At 38.9% G+C, this 20,008-nt stretch overlaps 1 protein-coding gene across 2 annotated transcripts in view; it reads left to right on the top strand.

Moving 5' to 3' along the window:
• The window catches only part of kdrl (kinase insert domain receptor like), a 45,951-nt gene extending 25,943 nt beyond the window's left edge, over window positions 1-20,008 (top strand). For both annotated transcript variants that reach the window (XM_046029816.1, XM_046029815.1), the window contains 12 exons: window positions 2,422-2,535; window positions 2,740-2,828; window positions 2,989-3,142; window positions 3,897-3,994; window positions 4,573-4,695; window positions 5,000-5,111; window positions 8,285-8,384; window positions 10,867-10,972; window positions 12,469-12,593; window positions 13,696-13,774; window positions 14,759-14,862; window positions 17,755-20,008. In XM_046029816.1, the coding sequence (XP_045885772.1) occupies window positions 2,422-2,535; window positions 2,740-2,828; window positions 2,989-3,142; window positions 3,897-3,994; window positions 4,573-4,695; window positions 5,000-5,111; window positions 8,285-8,384; window positions 10,867-10,972; window positions 12,469-12,593; window positions 13,696-13,774; window positions 14,759-14,862; window positions 17,755-17,938 (1,388 nt within the window). In that variant the 3' untranslated portion in view covers window positions 17,939-20,008. The remainder of the gene's footprint in view (window positions 1-2,421; window positions 2,536-2,739; window positions 2,829-2,988; window positions 3,143-3,896; window positions 3,995-4,572; window positions 4,696-4,999; window positions 5,112-8,284; window positions 8,385-10,866; window positions 10,973-12,468; window positions 12,594-13,695; window positions 13,775-14,758; window positions 14,863-17,754) is intronic.

Here is a 20,008-nt window from a genome sequence, read left to right as displayed (position 1 = left end):
ATGGTAATTTTCAAAAAGAATCTAGCTTTTTTTGCATTACTAGAGGGCTATCAGTGATGTGGGGATGATGTATCAGTAAGGATCAAATCAAATGGTGGTTAAATGTACTGGTCACTGTCATACTATTTATCATGTCTCAGCATAAATCACAGGCTCTCTGAGAGGAACAGACTCTCTGGCTGTTGTTAGTCCTAGGTCAAACTTAATGGAAAGCAGCAGGTCTCCTTAAATTGACCGTTGTTTAGCTACAGACTCCCTGGCTGCTTTAGCTTCTAGCTCATAAATATGTGGTTGGTCGAAGCGACATTACACAACCTCTAAATCGTCATTCATAATTCACACTTATGACATTACATCATTGTTCAAATTTATCAACAATTAGGATATGTTGTTCTGTGCACCTCCTGTTTTATTTCTCTGTTTTTTGGGATTTTATCTTTGAGGATGTAATCCATCTAAAGCTGCTTGATAATACTGGGCCTAAAGCAATGTTATTATTTTTTCTTCATATTTAATAAACTCTCAAAATTAAATTCCTCAGTAATCCAACCACCAGTGTTCAGGCTCTTTTTTATGGAAGATTTTATTGGACTTTAACATTTGTAACCCACGCTATCTAAAAATATGTATTTTTACATTTGTGATGTGTAAAATCATATAAAATAAAAATTGATTCACAAATGAGTAAATAACACTTTGTATGTGAAATTAAAATATGTGAGTAAATTGTACATATTTACAAATTGCACTGTATTTTTGTGGATATGATTTTACACAACACAAATACATGTTTTGGGTAGTGAGATATTTGTGGGTTTTTTTTGTTGTTGTTTTTTTAACAGATCTCTGCAGTATACATTGGACAAAATTCCACAAATGCGTAAAAAGGAAGTTACAAATATAACATGACCCACAAATTGACAGAAAGCAATCTGCAAATGTGCATAAACTGTTTTGTGTGTAGAAGTCAGTCTGTATTTTTGTGGATATGATTATACACATCACAAATGTAAAAATACATATTTGTAGATAGTGAAATATTTGCGCATCATAGTACACATTTGTGGATTGTTTTCTGTGGGTTACAAATATTAAAGTCCAATAAAATCTTTTCTCTCTTTTTTTTCCTGCTTTCTCTCTATAATATACTATATTAAACAGAATTTGTTCTTGAAATGCAAGGCAAGGCGAAACAAGATATCATCCGGATGTACACATTTCATACAATACTGTACGAGACAATATATTTTTGAGTTGGTAACTTCAGCAACAACTTTCAGGTTGTTTTTTTTACAGACTTCTACAAAAATAGTTTTGTAAGTTCTCATGCATCAAAAAGACACTGTTTAGATTAGATTAGATAAAATTAGATTAGATTAGATTAGATTAGACTAGAAAGCTTTATTAATCCCCAGTGGGCAAACACAGTTGCCACCAGCTCACATCAAACAACATACAACATAAACAGAAAAGACAACCAAAACACCAAGATATAGGACTAGACAATTTCAATTTGCTGATCTTTAATGATCACAGGAAGAACCTCCTCCTTCTTCATCCTAAAGTCAATAATCATCTCTTTTGTCTTCCCACCATTTAAGTTTGACTCACACCAATTCACAAAGGAGGCAACTTATCTTTTATAGGCCTGATCATCACCTTGATTAAGGAGACCAACAAGTGCAGTGTCATCGGAAAATACTTGACTGTGCCTGTAGTCAGCAGTGTAGAGAGTGAATTGTGAAAGTGATACAGAGTTTACAGTAAAGAAGGTCTTGAAATATGCCTCCGATAATAGAAAGGGAAGACAAAAATGGGAAGAAAATGGAAGTGAGCTGTTAATTATGCACCAAAGTAAAAATAATAAAAGGTTAAACTACTGGGAGTATTATTGAAAGAACAATTTTTAAAGTGAGATTCAGATTTTTACTGGGAATTTTGCATTATTGAGAAAAAATCTGGATACAGTCAAAAAGAATTTCATGAAAAATCATGCTCTTTTTTAGTCAAGGAAAACGTTAACTACTATTGAAATACTGATTACATGTGTTTGAGTGTTATATAAAGTTTGTGCCCTCCTAATTTTCAGCATGAGAACAAACCTGCATAGACTTGCTTCTTTTTTGTTCCGTTATCTTTGCATATGATCTTAACTGAATTTTCTTGTGACATGGGCTCATTTTGTTTAATGAAAAGGTCTTGTCTTGCATCTTTAGTTTATAGAAGTGAAAATCTGTTCCCTATTACCTTTCATGGAGTTTGTATTCCAAGCGTACATGTTTGCAAGATCGTTGTAGTGATCTTAAAACAAAATTAAAGGAAAATCTAATTTATGTGGATATGTATATCATTTTAGTCATGATGTTTAATGATACACCAACCAATACTGAACAAGTTCTCCATGTGTTTACATTATTACAGGAGGCGCTACCTCAAATGAGCGGAAAGCTCTGATGTCAGAGTTAAAGATCCTGATCCACATTGGCCATCACCTGAACGTGGTCAACCTGCTGGGAGCTTGCACAAAGCCTGGAGGTGAGCTTCATTACTGAGGAAGTTATAAAATGTAACCCTACTGTTTTGATATTTCGGTATAGAAAATCAAATGCATAAGAAAAAGTCATACCTGTTGAATAGTCACTTAATGTTAAAATGATCATCTTTATCTATCTGGCCTTTCTTTATTATGAACTCTCACATGCCATAGCAATAATCATAAGAAATATACCATCCTAACAGGCCCATTGATGATGATAGTGGAGTTCTGCAAATATGGCAACTTGTCCACTTATTTAAGAAGCAAGAGAGATGACTTTATCGTCTACAAGGTGAGTCTCAAGCTGCATAGACTTTCTCTTTCATCGTTTTGGCTATCAGCTTGTCAGCAGTGTGAGCAAGGAGTGGCTGTTTTGACAACCATACAGGAAAACGGCATGCATGTCAGCAGCAGCGTTTAACTTCATCTCATTTAACATGTGTGCTTGTCAGAGCCAGGACGGCAAGGTGGTGTCATCAGGGTCAGGCTGCGAGCTGAGCGAGCTCATGAAGCGCCGCCTGGAGAGCGTGGCCAGCACCGGAAGCTCAGCCAGCTCTGGCTTCATCGAAGATAAGAGCTACTGCGACTCAGAGGAAGAGGAAGAAGGTAAAGGCCAAGCATGTCTTGCTTCCCTTCAACCCACGCAGCCCTCCCCATCTCTGTTTGTCCCTCCTGCTGTCTCCCTCCTGCCCCCTCCTCTCACCTCTGCTCCACCCCTCCTGCCCAGCAACGAAAGCTCCCCTCAGATTGTTTTTCAGCCCGAGTCTGATGGGATGTTTCCTCCTCCTGTTCAGCAGTACAATCACTGCAGAAGGAGCCACTGTCATCCCACTGAGTCTGGGGAGGCGACTGTTTATTTCCTGTCCTGACCTGATCTGCTCTCAGGCTCAAGCTCAGGCACGGCATGTCGGCCATGTTGTTCCTGATGTGTTATTTCTGGTTTGATTAGTTGTTTACTCAGGTGGACCAGTGGAAGGACTCCTTGTGAGTTCCTCTCTCAGACCCCCGACCAGCACACGGGGCCCATAACCACACGTTTCACCTGACATCTGAAAAATAGGAGGAATCATTCTCATCTTTTAAAGGATGTTTTAAAGACAGAGTGTGTAGGAGGAGACATGTACGTGACAGGACGGATTCTTAAGATGAAGTATTTTAGTCCGGGACTTTGCATTTGCGGTTTCCCTGTGGGAATCGTTACTGTTTCATCTTATCTGATTTATCTGACAGGCGTAGAGAGCTGCTGATTACACTGACTGCATAGATGAGAAAGATTATTGTCTTAAATGTAACAGCTATATACATCTAATTTGAAAAAATCAGTCTCACTGGGAATGTTTTATGCTCTTTTGTTTCACAGAATCTGAGGATTTATATAAGAGAGTCCTGACATTGGAAGATTTAATTTGCTACAGTTTCCAAGTTGCAAAAGGCATGGAGTTCTTGGCGTCACGCAAGGTACTTTTTTTTATGTAAAGATCATGTTCATGTATCATGGATCACCCTTGTGGCGTGTTCAGACCAGGAAAGTCAACAATGTTGCAAACTATAGACGCAAACTGCTTTACGATTTAAGTACTGTAAGAGTGGTCAAATCTTTTAAAGTTGTCATTTATGCAGTTCATGGAGAAAGTTTCTGCATTGTAAATGAATAAATATACAGCAAACAACAACTTAAATTATTATTTTATTCTTTAATTGTAAACCATTTCATTTCTACTATGAAACACTTTACAGTCTAGAACTCATTCATTTTTCAAGCCATTCATAATTTTAGGGAGACCGGATGGGACTGATTAGAGAATGAAGCCATTGTTGTAAATAACCTGTTACAGACCATTTTTTTAGCCTGGATATGGAACTCATCATCTCCTATTGTAATAGCATTGATGACTTGACCATGTGTTGCCAGCAGCCATGCTTTGCAGCACGCAGAATACCAATGTGAAGTCACTTACATACAGATAACTTGAACTAAAATACATCATGTAAATGTCTCATTGAATAAGATTTTGTGTCTTCCTTTTTTTCATTAGTGCATCCATCGTGATTTGGCTGCACGGAACATCCTGCTTTCTGAGAATAATGTTGTGAAGATTTGTGATTTTGGACTTGCCAGAGACATCTACAAAGACCCCGATTATGTGCGCAAAGGAGATGTAAGTTTATTAAAGTCATTGCATTGTTGCTTATTGTAGTTTATTTATGCAGCTGTCGGGTATTTTATGTGTTACAGTAAAAAATGCAGAAGAAGGAGTACTGAATAAATTCAGCAGTTCACAAAAACGAATGGAGACAGTGTGTGTTTAACAAGTGCGTTTGTTTGAAAACTAGATAAATAGAACCTGCTTTGGCTTAAATCAAAAGCAGCACTTGCTCACACAGTTCAAACTCAGAGTGTAATTAGTGTACACACAGGTGAGATAAGGGAGCTAATGATTTTTTATCTCAATACCTTTACAGGCTAGACTGCCTCTAAAGTGGATGGCACCTGAGGCCATTTTTGACAAGATCTACACGACTCAGAGTGACGTTTGGTCATTTGGTGTTCTCATGTGGGAGATCTTCTCCCTGGGTAAGTGTCACAGCTCAGCATTGACCACTATTACCGAAGTTCTTCTGTGTGACCCCCCATCTTCCATGATCTTCCCTGGCTCCCTATAGTAGCTTGCATCAGATTTAAAACAATGGAACTGCCCCCACCTACCTCCAGGCGTTAGTCAAACCCCACCTCCGCTGGTACCGGCATCGCTCGGAGCAAGAAAAAACACTCAGTCACAACTCTTCTCTGTCTTGGCACCGCAGTGGTGGAATGAGCTCCTAGCCAATGTCAGGACAGCAGAGTCATTTCACTTGTTCAGAGTTTACCTGGATTCTGCATAACCTCCCTCTCCCACAATATTTTCATGCAAATGCATTTAAATAGAAGATACCATTTTTTCCTAGTGAAATGAAAATATTGACTATAATTTACTGATAGTGTTTTTTCTTAACATTCCCATATAAGCATAAAGCCTTGCATCTCAGTTAAACATGGTATCTGTTATCAGAGATGTTCAATGAGAAGGGAGCTCTAGCTTGGTGGACCCGCTCAGGTGCCCCTGGCTATACAGCCTCACCAGATGCACTGGGTAATAACTTTCTTCTTCCACTGTGTAATTGTGCCTTTGGGACATAGGGCCTGGGCTTGCATTGTCAGCCTTAGAAAACTATTTGCATGCCACTTGTGCAAAAAACATTAGTGAAGTTAGACAGTAATTTTTAGTACAGGCATGGTACATTAAAACGAAAACACCTCCTATTTAAGTTATCCGTTTCTTCCCTGCAGGCAACACAAATTTACTGTAACCAAGCAGCCAGATCGGTATAAAAGTGTGCCCCTGCTGTGAAAACACTGCAGCCTTTAAAACAGCATTGTGTGGCAGTCCATGATTGCCTGTGCCCCATAGCACAGAGCTCACTATAGCAGGACTCAACATGAAATATTGTATGTTTAAATCACATCACCATGGGAGGCAGGGGAAACATAAGAGTAAGTGCAAAGAAACAGAGAACCAAAGCTGGATGTATTGCTATTCTGTACTTTTTGACTGTGCTGCATTTGCATCACTGCCATACCATGTTGTCACCTACAGCAGTTGAAAGAAAAGTGTGTCAAATTGCAAATTCTTTAAAATGTAAAGTGCACTGACGTCATTATGACACTTTTGTGTTTCCTTCTTTTTCTTCTTCTCTGTCTCCTTCTTCTTCACTCTTGACACATTCTCACCACATTTTCTGTTAAAGAAACACTTACACATCTGGCTAGTGTTAGTGGGGCCTCAGAAAAATAAATCAGGAAACAAGGATACAAAATGAACAGCAACAATGGTGTAGAAGTGAGTTTTGCAACCTGATGTTTGGAAAAGTTCAGGGGAACCTAAGTGTGTTTTGCAGATCTCTCTGTGAACCAAATGTGTGTCAGTTCCATTTTGTGGGTTTAAATATCCAAAGTTTGTTAGTATAGTGTTCATACCTAAAAGTTAACCAGGCCTGCATGGTATTTGTAATGTCATTTGTTGATTTGAGAACCTTAAAGCTGGGGCAGGTAATGCTGGAGAAACTAGCAAGAGACACCTAGCTTTTGAAAGTACCCTTTGCTAAGCCAGCCAATCATTTCATGTGCTTATTACAGTCCTGCAACAGCCACAGATACTGTATTTATTATTTTTATTTTTTCATTTTTGCATCAGAGCAGTTGAATTGTTGTTTGCTGTCGTGATGTAAAGAGAATTTTAACAAATATAACAAAAATGCTTCTGAAATAAATTTCTTACTGTAGCTTTAATATTACTTAATATGTATATTCTTAGGTTAATGTCAGTTAGGAGAAGAAAACAATCATTTAAGGCACAGCACTTCTTATTTGATGTACAGCTTTACACACCAACTGTCACATCAGTGAACATGGAGTCCACATCAGCTGCAAATAGAAATCTGGACCATGTGAACAGAAATGTTTTCTCTATACGAATCGCAGATTGCATCTTTTATTTCTTAGAAGTGTTCAAACACTTTGCCAAGCTGAATCTGCGGTGCATGGGGATTCAAGCAAACAAAAATATTATTTAATAACTCAGGAAACTGTATTGATAACAGAAAATTGGCTTTATTTTCTAAAACCAACAAAACTGGATATTGGATACAACCTGGTTTAGTGTATGTTTTCACAGGCGGCCAAGCATGAAGTAGGCTTCGGCTCTGAATTCTAATTTTATTACCAACATTACAGTTCAATAACAAATAAAGTAAGTGGTGGTGAGTGATTCATGACTGAGCAATCATAATACAACAACATTACATATTTAATGTATGTCATGAGTGGCCCATAGTACCAGTCCTAATAAAAAATCCAAGTTTGTTTGGTAAACATCTAAACACAGCTGCTTTTTCATCACTGGTATTAGGACTGGTACCAGTTAATAAAAAATCAAAGTTTGTTGGGTAACCATTTAAACACAGCTGCTTTTTCACACTTGAGCATGAGCTTGCAAACAAATCTGCGTGATATTTTTATGTCGAATATTGGCGTTGAAAAAGTGCTCATACTCACCAGAAAAGGTAGTTTAACATTTCCAGTAGAGACTGGTCAGGGGTCGGATTAGTAACTTTACATGGTTCATAATAATCCTTCAAAACCTTAATGTGTGAGTCTCTCAGAGTCTGGTCAGTTTTTCTTTTAGGGAGGTGTTGATTCAACATTACAATCATTTTGGTGGATGTAGCTTGTATTGCATTATACAGAGAGGTGCATCTTCTTAAACATCTTCAAGTATATGCAATACACTATACAAGGGTTTATTAGGTGGCAACTGAGTGTAATTTCATTACAGAATTATCAATCTGATGTATTAAGTACACCTTTCACAATCTTCTTAATTCTTTGACTTTCCTCTTTTCTGCGGACACTTTCCCATGCAATATGTATCAACCAGCTTTATCAATAATGGCTCCCTAAGGATTTACTTTCTGGAACCTTTAAAATACCCCACTTGGTAAGAGTTTATCCAAGTATAAACACTGAATGGAAACACTGCAGTAATTATGTGACTAAGCACAAACTACTCATTTAACCTTCTAAAAATATTCTTACATATTTCCCCATTATATTAAGATAGATGTAATAGTCATAGAAATGGACGATGTATGGGCTTTGTTATGCACAAAAAATAACTTTGTAATGAACCTCTCCCCTTTGTCCTCTCCCAGGTGCCTCCCCGTACCCTGGCGTCCAAATTGACGAAGAATTTTGCTGCAGGCTGAAAGAGGGGACCAGGATGAGAGCGCCAGAATACTCTTCCTCTGAAATGTGAGAATTCCTATTAACTATGCTTCAGTAAACAATAAATGAAAAGTAAAATGTAACCACATGCTGTCCGCATCAAGAGAACATTTAAGTGGACAGTTGGACTTGGGGGCATTAACTTGATATGCCTTTGAAAAATGTGGAATTTGCAAACAAATTATTGTTTGTACTTTGTGGGAAAACAAAAATATATCAGAGGTATTTTAATAAATGAAAACAAGACTGATAATGCCACTGAACTTCTATTTAGATCATGGTGGCTTTCCTAGCTAGAGAAGTCTTGTTGATCCCAGCCAGCCAGCTCCATGCCCTCAGCTGTATGTTCTCCTCACAGAGGCCAAGAATATATAGGCAGCAAGTAAAAGACTCCCATATGGATATACAACTACAAGGAGGCATTTTGTCTTTCTTCCTCTTTGTGGTTGTACCAGCAGATCTTGGGTGCCTGATAAGAATCATGTGCAATCCTGCTCTGAATGTTGCAGGAGGAAACATTAGCTACTGATTAGCTCTGAAGCATTTTGTGACTGACAGTGGCGCAGATGTAACTGAGCACCACGATTAAATGCATTTCTGGAATCCTAGTTCCCCCAGTGAGGAGAGCCAGAGACTGGAGGGGGGTTATTTTTTTTTTTTTTTACCGGGGGCTGGTGGTTGGTGCTAGACATACATATCTGTGGGAGAACAGTTAGTCCTCTTCTTTGGTATCAGTGCTGTCAGTCAGACTAGGTAGGCAAACCTTTTTTGTAATAAGAATCCTTTGACTCTTCTGTCCAATGTGCAGCCAATCCACATTCTGAGCTCTGCAACTCTCACTCCAACATGTGTGCATACGTTATCTGGTTTTAATTTAAAAATGGTTCATATAGTCCATAAATCTTATTTGTTTTGAAAGCATTGTGCTAACTGAATGAATTCATCAGCTTTGCAAAGGAAACAGTGATTGGAAATGGTACACAAAATCTAATCCAGACTAGTTTTCAGTCGGAACAGAAGATCTGTAGATGCAGACCTACTGGTGCCAAAAATCTCTTTCCATCTCAGTTGAGGCAGTCTGTTGATGAAAATAGAACTGCCAGATTATGTATTTTGCATGCTTATGGTTGTGATGCCTGCTGCTACTTTAGAAGCTAAGATAAAACCTGCTGATATCAGTTTAAATGGCATGCACAGTAATGCACTCAGAGTCAGTGGGGTGAATTCCACTGATCCCCTGGAGAGGTCTGCAGTAGATCATGTGTCTGTAAGCCCAGGTTTTGACACCTTGACCCTCACCTTAATATATGAATGATGAAAGGCACATGAGGTTGCAGGCAGTGTTGAGCAATTAATTGGTGCCACTGCAGCACTGATTCATCAGGAATGTTGTAGGCCGCCTGTTAATAAGATATTCCCGTCCTGATGCATTGCAGAGGAATTTAGAGGGATGCTGCTCAGAGAGTGGGAGGACAATAAATGATGCTCACTTCCCATTCTACCTCACTTGCCCACGTATGCCCCCCCTCCTTCCACACACATACACACTCCCTCAAGATCCAAAACATGTGGGGAAAGACTATTTATTCTCATTGCGGACCAGGCAGGATATGTGGTTTAAATTGTGCACTCATACAATGTGTCTACTTCCCATGCCTCAGTGATATGCATAAAGGCTGTGATCATGCTCCCCATATCCTGTCACAGTTCAGAGTACTGCCACCTGCATTAGTTTATTCTATGTTCTTTAACGTGGGAATCACAGCCACTCGGTGAGAGAGGAGCTCATAGGTCTAGATGCCCTGCGCACAGAGGAGAGGGTTGTGTCAACATGCAGCAACAGACCATCTGCTTTTCTAAGTCTTTCAAACTTGACATGACTGACTAAATACGATGCCAAAAGGGAATGATAATAGTTCTGTTGACTTATAACTTAAGATATCTGTGGGGAAAGTGGTGGTTGCTGCAGCCGCAACAGGATAGGGATCCATCACTGACCAAACCCAATCAGTAACACGCTGTAAACGTAATTTAAACAGCAGCTGTGGTGCTCTGTTTCTCCACAAAATGAGACAGGCCACCGCGATAGAAACTCAAGTAAAGGCTCTGAGTCTTCCCATATGGGCAGAGACGCTGACAGCTCGTGAGGCTTGAGTGAGGCTGTGTGCTCTCACTGGTCTTCACACCCAAGATCACAAGAGAATCAGATACAGCCACAGAGGCTCAGGATCACCTGAAAATAGAAAACAGGGCATGTAGGAATAATCTAGATGACAGTCAATTTAACGGCGGACCAGATGTGGTCGCTCAATGCAAAGAGGTTTGTTTATTGAAGACAAAAAATACTTAGACTTAAAAAAAAAAGGACTATGAATCCTATAAATGTTATTTGTCTTCTTAAAGTTTACAAGACAACAACAACAGGATCTAGTGTGTCCACTCAATATGCTGAAGACTTGCATGTGTCTTTCTTGCAGTTCGTCTTCAGTGTTGTATTCTTTGTTCTTAGATATCAGACAATGTTGGACTGCTGGCAGGGGGAGCCACAGCAGCGACCAACCTTCACTGAGCTGGTGGAAATGCTGGGAGACCTGCTTCAGGCCAGCGTGCAACAGGTATAATGGGAAAGATAAAGTTCGTACTGTCTGAAGACTACATATGATGTTGAAGCTTCATTTAATCAAAGTCCAGGCAGTAGCAGAAAAGAACAGTTTGTGATCAGCAGCTGTTGAGCTCTGGTGTGAATTAAAACTAAAAGATGATGGAGATACACCAAATAGATTTACAGAAATGTTTTGACAAATGCCGGAACAAAATTTATATTTCAAGTTTAAATCCCCACATACTACTCTGAATCCTGACCATATTGTGGCTTTACTGAATACTTTCAAGAAATTTAGTCACTCGTTCTGCAGAATTAGTCACAAATGCGAATATTCAGGGAGCAACGTTGTTGTTGTCGCTCAAGGGGGTGCTCAGAGTAACTGAGAGGGGAAGTAACACTCAACACAAACACTTGGGTGCCTTTGAAATGGCACCATCAGTCTTGTAAGAGAAACCACACTTCAAAACACACGTGGAAAAACAATGTAATTATTACATTGTCTGGGATAAATGTCACAAACTGTAGGAAGTTTAATCCACCTGATGCAAGATTTTTTCACAGCAGACATTTTGGCTTGTCTTTGCAGTAAAAGCACAGATGTTACTAATAACATTAATGATGGCTTTGACTAATCATGGCTTTCACTGCGCGCCCCAGTAAGCCATGACGGTGTGAGAGTGAACCGGCATGAACAATACCAGGACCCTAAAACTAATGCAGTTAAATGGAATTTTGCCACCATTAATTTTATTGATTTATTTTCTACTGCGACATGCCACAATGTCACATGTCATAAGTTATAATCATATGCTGTGTAACTTAATGAGCCACTGAACTTTTAAAAACAAAAGAACACATTTCATGGTGAAAGAATAAGTAAATGTTTTTGAAAAAGATGGATGGAAATTAAATAAATTTGGGAAACTAGCAATAAAGATCACTGATGACAGGAAACTGGCCAGAGGCCCATCAGGAAGAGATCATTTTCAGTCATCAGGATCTACACGATTCCAGACACTAAAGAGAACAGACCTCTTGTCCACATTGTACATTACTGCAGACAGATAGAGGAGGAATTATATTTCACTACTTCTGCAAACATTACACAGGACTGTAGATAGTCCAGTGAAGTAATAAGAGATAATGACAAGACCACACATCATATAAAATGAAAACTACATGATGTTGCCTTACAAATGAGTCTGTGAAAGCCATCTCTATGAGAAAACGTTTAGACCGGACAGAAAGAACAGTGAAGAGGTTTGACTCTTGTTAATAAAGCTATTGTTACAGTGCAGGAAGGGTGGTCACAGTCTCCCCCATCAACTTCATGAACATCGGATTGGAGTTATTAGGCATGACCTTAGGTTCTTCTGGCTGCTCACCACAGCCTGTGGATGTGTATGTTTGTATAGCGCACACGCAGCAACGATCTGTTTTATACATTGCATCATGGAATCATAAGGCTGTACTCTTAGATTTTCTGTCTCTGTTTGGGTCATTTAGGAGGGGAAGCACTACATACCCATTAACACAGCTCTGCTAGCTAAGGTGGGAGACCCCTCCAACATTGTGCTGTCAGAGGAGATGCCCACGCGACCCGTGTCCCACCGCGACTCAGGGAGCACCTGGTGAGAACATGGATCACTGACACTTGAAACTGCAATGTACTTGGACAGACTGTTGGAGGGATTGCCAGGACAATTTGACATTCGTGGTCTCCATCTATAAATCCTTCTGACTTTAGACCCTCAGGATGAATTGTAATGACTTTATTGCTTCCTTAACTTTTGATCTCGCGCAACTATCAGGTAAAAATTTTTATTTACTTTGGTAATAAGAAAATCTTAGCATGCTAACACGCTAAACTCAGATGGTGAACACAGTAAACATTACACCCCTGAAACATCAATATGTTAGCATTGTCATTGTCACCATGTTAGCATGCTGATGTTAGCATTTAGCTTTAAGCAATGCTGTGCCTCAGAGAGCTGCTAGCTTAGCTGTAGACTCTTAACGTTGTTGGCTCAAATCTGTTACACCCCACTATGAACTTGTTAAGACATTCAAAGGAAATAAATCACCTTATGTTAAAGTCATGTAAACCTATCCTCAGAGGCGAACAGCACTGTGTCAGTTTTGCAAAGGAAATGCCTGAATTACTTTCCTACTTTGCACTGAATTATATCTAAAACAATTAACGTTAGTGTTCCTGTAGCACTCAGACTGAACCCGACCAGGAGAACATTTAGGTCTGACCCGAGGGCAATGAGAGACCTGACTGGCATATGATAAGAAATATACACACAGCTGCTTGATGGCCAGAGAGCTTTCAGCATTGTGGCTCCTGTGAGGAATGTCACCATAAACCACAGAGCCAGGTTCAAGAATTATGTCCACTTAAAATAATATTTGTTGAGCTCTTGGGTTTTCACAGGTCCTGCAAGTGTGTTTATTGAGGAGGTGTTGAAAAGCAATAATGACAGTTACCCCTTAAGCTAAATTAAGCAGTCGTTTTAGCCTCTTGAGTGTTGAAATGCAAAGTAAACAAGGTGTGTTTTCAAAGTACAATGTCATAGATGCCACATATTGTTGATTTAAGTGATTAAGTTCCTGCGGTTTTGTTGCTGAACTTTGCCTCTTGGCTCCAGTGTAATCAGAAGGATTCTCTAGACAGAAAGAGAACGTTTTAGGGTATTTTAGAGACTTACCCTGGAAATATTTTCTTGCCAGGAACATCAAGATCCGTCCTGCTAGTGTGAAAACTTTTGACGAGGTTACAATGGAGAATGGAACAAATGACAACCACGAGGTGAGTGAGACACACTATCTGCGCTCTACTGTATCCTTAGCCAAGCACTTAGTTTGATGACATTCAGGTAGAAAGGTTAACATAAATGTCATTATTTATAGTGGCCCAATTAAACTGTATGAGAGGATATAATGTTATTTTTATCTTAGGGTAATATTGGTTTTCACCCTATCTATCAAACAGAGTGTTCAAAGTTGATAACTGTTGATAGCTGTATTTCTTTCTTTCTTTAGTTTGTCCACATTATATTTAAAACAGAATCAGCCCCCACCTTTGACCCCTGACAGCTAACTTAAAACACTGAGACGTAAATCTAGGAGTTGTTTTTAACGATACTTCAACCTCAACCATCGCATTTAGAGTCTTGTTCAGTCATGCTATCTACATATCAGAAATAGTGAGCAATTGGTGCAAAATGTAACAGCAAGGCGCTTGTCAGGTTCTGACACCAGACAGAAAAATATCTCTCTCTCTCTAGATTTTAATTAAAGCCCTTAGTGGTTTAGCTCACTCTTCTGCATGAAGTTCCTCAGTTCAGGCTAAAGACAAATGGTGATCATGCTTTTACTGTTTTAGCTCCAAAACTGTGGAGTCCCACTCACTATCAGGTCAACTGAGTGTCTGCCGCATTTAAGCTTTAAGGGGTGTCCTGATTACTAAATGGTATCAAAGTAAAAATAATCTTAAAATATAAAAGCTTTTAAAAATGCACTTGTATAGGCTGAGTTATCTCTTCAGTGGTTTTATGTTATATTATATTTATGTAATTTCAGTATGTTTGACCATTCCCTGAAATGCTTTTTGTATTTCATGCTATTGACCAGTGAATCACATTGTAACTCTGGTTTTTAAAGGTTCTATAGAAATAAAGTTTACTTACTAATGTTTGGATATTTGTTATTTGTTTACCTCAGATAACAACTAAGGAAATACGACTTTTGGGGTTTTAATTAATCACTCTGTCTTTCTCTGCATCCTCTTCAGGGCAGTCAGTCAGACAGTGGGATGGGACTGTCGTCTGATAACATGCAGACTCTGAAGCGCCTCGAATCACTGGCAGGCCGACCTCTGAGCATCATGGCTCTGGCGTACGTACACTGCACCATACAGCACCCCTGCACATGATCTGCAAGTGACAAATCAGCACACACGAACACACTGGAAGAGGCTGCTAAATAGCTGCTTGGAAACCTTCCCGCTGTGCTGGAATGTAGACGCTATAACTGTCATACACACTCACACACACACAAGTTCCTTCAGCGGATAGTATTTCTTTTTGTCTGAAGACGTCGGCACAAAGGAGAAGCGGGAGGGGGAAAAGCTTGAAGGTGACAAACTGAGGGACTAAGCACAAAAGCAGAGTGGATGCGTCACTTGAGGTTTAGCTGTTTTAAGAGCGCACACTAAAACCCCTTTTTTTTTCACTTAAAGAGTCCTGAATGAGATACCTCCCAGACCGATTTAACTTATGAGTCATGGCTGCCTGGTATAATGCAAATGCTTAGTAGTAAACACACATAATCTCAAAGGAGTGATGTTGGACAAAAGCCTGTACTCCAATATCCTGTGGCTCATTTGTCATAAAAGGGGGGAAAACTGAGACAGTATGTTCTCAATTTAGGGTTTAGGGTTATTTGCGGATAAAGTCAAATCTGAGTTAAATTTCTGTAAATCTTTTTCTTGTGCGGGTCTCTGTAGGTGTCTCAAGGCTTACATATTAAGTTTACAGCAGCTCAGTGGCAGGGTTGATTTACAGGGTCAAACCTCTGAACTCAGTAATTACGCTTTAAACCTTGTGGTTGTTCCCTGCACAGTAGCAACTGCTAATACTTAATTCAACGTTTTGTGGCTTCCACTCCAAGGTCCTAGTCACAATCCACAATTTGAAAGGGGAACAGCAGTAAATTAAATTTTCCTAAAGCTAATCTCCATGTTTCCCAAACCTCTGGTAAGTTTAAGAGGAAAGAGTCTAAACTTGTGAAAACAACATAAAAGCTCTAAGAGGGAACATGTAAACAACTGCTGGAGAAGTAACTTACGAGACACACTTAACAGAGTTATTGACACTATCTGATGCGCTATAACGAATTTACAGCTCACCAAACTCTCTTCTACAAACACCCACACACACTTGCTATGTATTTTATTCAAAATGTCAAGTCTATGGAGACTCATTACAGGCCTGCTTGTGTCATCAGGGCTACGGCGTGGCAGAAAGACTCAACACAGGCATGCAGAGAATGATTTGCATTTTGAGGGGAGGACTTCCTTGCTGGTCAACCGCTCAATCACTGCCACCTTTGAACTTAGGAGGGTTTACAAGGTCCTCCCGTTAGCTACAGCTCTGTGCTGTGTCCTTTTATGTATCTGAGGTCCACCTGTTGCTCCCTTGGCCTTCACCACTCCTCTAGCCTGATTTCTTTTTGCCAGTAGCACACAACACAAACTTAGGTTGACTGAACAATATTGGAGAAGTTGTGTCAGCAACAGTTTAATAGATTTTTAGTAGACAAAACTGCTGTAATTAAACATTAAAAACAAAAGCTACTCCTGTTTTGTGCAACTCACAGTCTATACCTCATATATATACATTTTACCATCATAGAACACTAAGAAAAACAGCTAATATTCACATTTGAAGCTGATTTGTTGGCATTTTTGCTTAAAACAACTAATCTTCTAATTGTTTCAGCTCAGGGTACATTTTTCTACCCTGACTCATTTTGTTTCCTGTTGCTCAATTGCCAATTGTACGCACACTGTCTGCCCGGCATTGGCAAGGCAAAACTGTACTATTGTTAACTAATTTTGATGCCTACTTTACCAGGTAGTTTATTCATCAGGGCAGCATTCCAGTACATCGGCGTCACTTATCCCCGCTGAGTGCTGACCCTTTGGCCTTGAGAGAGGAGCTTGTACCCGTAGCAACCCCCAAAGACAATAAAAGCCAATTACTCATATTCTGAGCATCAAGTGAAGCAGAAAACCTCAGGATGATTGATTACATCACATATGAATAAGGAGATGTTTGCACAGCTTCACACGAGGCATTTCTTAAATGAAGGAATATCAAAACAGCCTTTTTAGGTGTCAGAGCGATTAAGGCTAGATGTCTTGAGAAAATACTTGATTTAAGTTAAACTGCACAACTGTTTTTTTTACCCATCCTCACTGACTGCACCAATTTCCACCCTGATTGTCTAATTTTTCCACAAATAAAAAGCTATGCCATCCAAATAATTTGAAATATGTTTTAATAATATAAACAATCAATGCTTTGTGAGGCGCTTAACACGGACATCAAAGATTTATTTTGAGAAAACCCATGAGGAACATTTGGGCCCTGTGTCATTTCTCCTCCTGTCACACCACACTGATTATTTATGTCTTTTTTGCAATTAGGAGTGTCTGTTTGTTGCGGATAATGGGACCATCGTCCACTTACATTATTGCATGTCTGTCCTAATGAACAGAAAATTAGGAGAAGCTAGAACTCATTGATATTAGAGCTCCAACTGATTAGTTTCATTAAGCTAATCTGCTGATTGTTTTCTTAATTAATAGATTAATGTTTTGTTTATCAAATGTCATAAATGGTAAAAACAGAGAAACGCATTAAACCCTCATGTTTGAGAAGCATATTTGGCCTTTTTGCCTTTTTGAATAAAAATATTTATTCCATTATGGAAACAGTTGCAGATTCATTTTCTGTAGATGAACTAATCCATTAATAGACTAAGTGCTTTAACTCAGCATTGCTTTAACTGAGCAGCATCTACTTTAAGTGTCAATTTTGATTTAAGTGAAAGATTATTTTGCATTTTTAAGTTGTTTTTAAGCATGTGGATAAATTGTTTGTGTGTTTTATGTGTTTTTATGTTTATAAACCTGCTTTTGAGTTGAATTAGATTGTGTGGTAGCAGACTTAGTATGGTGACATTTCCCTGTTATATTTATGCTGCATCTCTTTGTGTTTTCAGGATAAAGGCAATGAGCAAGAGTAAAGAGTCTGTGCTGACTGACACAGAGAAGGAGAGATTCCCACCCACCGTCTCCTCCCTGGACTTCAGTCTGGACGACTCAGCCCTTGACGCCGGTCTGGAGTGTCATAGCCCGCCGCCTGACTACAACTATGTGGTGCGCTACTCCACCCCACCCGTGTAACCTCCTGCTTCGGCCCTGGAGTATCTGACTGACAGCCTCAAGGCCTTTGCTTTGTTCTCCTCTGTTTTATCTCTGGACTGTTCTGTAGCCAAGTTTGAGAGGAAAACACATGACATTCCCTCTTATGGTGTTTAGAAGGGACGCTTTGAAATGAATCATGAATCTTCTCGACTGTAACTTCTGCATCTTCCACCTTCCAAGGCGTCTGCTGCGCAGCAAAAGGAAACCTGTAGACTGTTGATATCTTTCCAGTTTTCAGACATTAATGCTGCTGGTCCGTTCCACATTCACTGTGATCTATAAAACAGCTGAAAACAGCCTCAGGTATTTCTTTCATCTACTGTGAAAACAAACCACAATGATTCCAATTTTACCACAGATCTGAATAAACTACAACCTTTGATGATGAAGAGTTACATCCAGAAAAGAAGAGAGAGAGGATAGCTGAGTTTAACTTTTATTTAAATTTTATTCAAAAAGTAATGGAAATTAATGGAAAGTTATATGAGAAAAGGGTTTTTTGCAATGTTGCTACATCCGCTCATATAAAGGTTGGCTAAAGTCCAGTTTTGCTCAAAACAAAAAGCAGATGGACAATAATATAACATTGATTATTAATTATGGAAAGTCTCTCATTTGAGGTATCATCGCTCCTGTAATTCCATAAAAATATCAGCTCACCTAACTCAGGTTGACCTAGAGTGACAGAGTGAGTGCTAGGTGTTTTTTAAGCTCTCCAGGTTACGGAAAACCACAGGTTAATCGAGGTTAATGGAGGAAACAGGGTAGAGCTGAGAGTAAAACCAGACAGCTTTAGACTTTACATTAGAGCTCTACAGTTTCTGTAGATTCCTCCTTCGACTGAAAAAACCCCTCAAGTTATTTTTGTTTGGTCAAATTAAAAAGAAAGTGAGCAGAAAGCCTTGTTGTTGAGCTACAAACATGAGATGAGAATAAGACGTCATAGGAACAGTTTATTGAAAAGCACTAGTAATATTAATTGTGTATTTATTTAGATCGTAAACACTGCCCCTTAGTAATCCACTTCTGTTTGTTCATTTTAGATTTGTATTTAAAAGTTAACCAAAGGATTTTGCAGCTTGGCCTTCCTGATATCAACATGTAACATCCTAACATTTCAATCCAGATGTATATGCTGTTTGTGCTGCTGCTGTATTCACTTGTAGTAAAGCTGAGGGATTGTGCTCCTGTAGAAATGTGTATGTGGATATTGTGCGTTTCATGTTAGTGAAGCTTGCAGGGCAGGCTCCAAAAACTCTCCATGTGTGAAGTTAGCACCAGTCTGCTCTGGTTCACTGTTATTAATTTTATATGTTATTTGTTAACATGTAAAATTTCCTCATTTTAATAGTATTTAGAGTATTTTATTTGTAATACCAGATCAATTGAAAGTACTGTGGACCACACCTTCGTTCACGCTTATATTAGTGTACACACACCCTGTAGAAGTGCGGCTACCTTGTCCTTGTTGACCACTAAAGAAAACAGTATTTGTCAGTGAGTAAACTACAGTATAAAGTGGATATTTTGTGTGTATTTCCAAATGTTTTGTTTATGACCAATTTGTGTTGTATGTGGACATGAAGTGAATATGCACTGATACTTTTTATCAAGTATAATTTTTGTATTCTAAAAGGTATATGAAACAGTGTTGATGGCAACGTGTTACAAAGATTTCTGATTTAGCACATAGTAGGAAATTAACATTTGCAGTATTTCTTATATTATTTTTTGCCAGCCTAGCATCCTAGTGCCTCGGTTCTTCTAGAACCTAGCATTTTCTTATAATTCTGTCTTCATTTTAGTTACTGCTATCACAATAGCATAACAAGGTTTCAATCTGAACGCCAAGAGAAATGTATTTGGATTTTCTTTTTTCTTCATACATGAACATGACTAGTAAGACCTGCAGTAGCTTTAACTATCCTAGCTTTTTTTCTGTTTTGTTCAGTGTAACAAGTTAATTCTGATGAAAGTAATGTTCCCCAGCACTGTTAACTGAGCATATGAAGTAAATAAATGAATAAAGATCTATATATTTATACATTA

The sequence above is a fragment of the Micropterus dolomieu genome, linkage group LG19, assembly GCF_021292245.1.
Source record: "Micropterus dolomieu isolate WLL.071019.BEF.003 ecotype Adirondacks linkage group LG19, ASM2129224v1, whole genome shotgun sequence".
Lineage (NCBI taxonomy): Eukaryota > Metazoa > Chordata > Actinopteri > Centrarchiformes > Centrarchidae > Micropterus > Micropterus dolomieu.
The sequence above is the reverse complement of the archived record's forward strand: the minus strand, read 5'-3'. Positions and strand labels throughout refer to the sequence as shown.